Here is a 1982-nt window from a genome sequence, read left to right as displayed (position 1 = left end):
ATGTAAAATCTTACATTCACTTTAGAAAACAGTTTGACCATTTCTTGGAAAGTTAAATATGTACCTATCATACAACCAGCTATTCCACTCTTAAATATTTACAAAAGAGAAATGATAGTATGTCTACACAAAGATGTGTATTTTCATGGCAACTTTTCTGTAATTGCCCCAAACTAGAAATGTCCAGATATCCATCCATATTGTGACTGGATAAACAGATTGCAGATATCCATATAATATAATACTACCCAATCAAAGGGAAAAAAACTATCAATATGTGCAGCAGCATCAATGATTCTAAAATCATCATGCTGAGCAAAAGAAGACAGATACCCCAACCCCCCCCCCAAAAAAAGAGTACTTGTAGGACTCCATCTACTTAGAATTCTAGAAAGTTAAAGTTAATTTGTAGTTTCAGTTAAAAAAAAATCATGGTTACCTGAAGATGGATATAGACAGATAATGGGAGTACAGAGGAGTGGGAGGATGGAATGGGAGAGATATTTGCAAATGAAACTACAGACAAAGGGCTGATATCCAAGCTCTATGAAGAACTTCTCAAACTCAACACCCAAAAGACAGATAATCATGTCAAAAAAAGGGCAGACGCTCTCGGGGCTCAGACCTAGTTTGAGGCGACATGGCTAAACGCACCAAGAAGGTCGGAATCGTGGGCAAATACGGGACCCGTTATGGTGCCTCCCTCAGGAAGATGGTGAAGAAGATTGAGATAAGCCAGCACGCCAAGTACACTTGGTACTTCTGTGACAAAACCAAGATGAAAAGACGAGCTGTGGGGATCTGGCATTGTGGCTCCTGCATGAAAACCGTCGCTGGTGGCGCCTGGACCTACAACACCACTTCTGCCGTCACAGTAAAGTCTGCCATCAGAATACTGAAGGAGTTGAAAGACCAGTAGAAGCACCACCGTTTGAAACATTGCTAGCCTATAATAAAGGGGTTAATTTATGTAACAAAATTATTTTGGCTTGTTAAATTTATTAATTAGATCTTTCAATTTATGTTGCATTAATTTTGCGTTCTCAGAGAACGTGGAAGTTAAAAATCCTTCTAATTTTTGTTGGAAAAAAAAAGGGGCAGAAGATATGAACAGACACTTCTCCAAAGAAGACATTCAAATGGTTGACAGACAGATAAGTTCATCATCATTACCGTCAGGGAAATTCAAAACAAAACCGTATTGAGATACCACCTTACACCAGTTAGAATGGCAAAAATTAACAAGGCAAGAAACAACAAATGTTGGAGAGGATGTGGAGAAAGGGGAACCCTCTTACACTGTTGGTGGGAATGCAAGTTGGTGCAGCCACTTTGGAAAATAGTGTGGAGATTCCTCAAAAAATTAAAAATAGAGCTACCCTATGACCTGGCAATTTCACTCCCGGGTATTTACCCCAAGATACAGATGTAGTGAAAAGAAGAGCCATATACACCCTAATGTTCATAGCAGCAATGTCCACAATAGCCAAACTGTGGAAAGAGCCGAGATGCCCTTCAACAGATGAATGAATAAAGAAGATGTGGTCCATCTATACAATGGAATATTACTCAGCCATCAGAAAAGATGAATACCCAACTTTTGTATCAACATGGTTGGGACTGGAGGAGATTATGCTGAGTGAAATAAATCAAGCAGAAAAAGTCAGTTATCATATGGTTTTACTTACTTGTGGAACATAAGGAATAGCATGGAGGACGGTAGGAGAAGGAAGGGAAAATTGAAGGGGGTGAAATCGGAGGGGGAGATGAACCATGAAAGACTGTGGACTCTGAGAAACAAACTGAGGATTTTAGAGTGGGGAATGGGTTGGTCCCGTGATGGGTATTAAGGAGGGTATGTATTGCATGGAGCACTGGGTGTTATACGTAAACAATGAATCTTGGAACAGTACATCAAAACCTAATGATGTACTGTATGATGACAAATACTATGCAATTTAAAAAAATTTTTAAAAGGGGGT

General features: G+C 39.3%; 1 protein-coding gene across 1 annotated transcript; it reads left to right on the top strand.

The window, feature by feature from the left end:
- Positions 1 to 635: 635 nt before the first annotated feature.
- On the top strand, positions 636 to 976 carry LOC123944432 (60S ribosomal protein L37a-like). The gene has a single exon (XM_046009542.1). The coding sequence runs from the start codon at positions 641 to 643 to the stop codon at positions 917 to 919; it is 279 nt and encodes a 92-aa protein (XP_045865498.1). The 5' UTR covers positions 636 to 640; the 3' UTR covers positions 920 to 976.
- The last annotated feature ends 1006 nt before the right edge of the window (positions 977 to 1982 follow it).

This window comes from Meles meles, chromosome 6, assembly GCF_922984935.1.
Source record: "Meles meles chromosome 6, mMelMel3.1 paternal haplotype, whole genome shotgun sequence".
Classification (NCBI taxonomy): domain Eukaryota; kingdom Metazoa; phylum Chordata; class Mammalia; order Carnivora; family Mustelidae; genus Meles; species Meles meles.
This window is presented reverse-complemented; position numbering and strand designations above follow the sequence as displayed.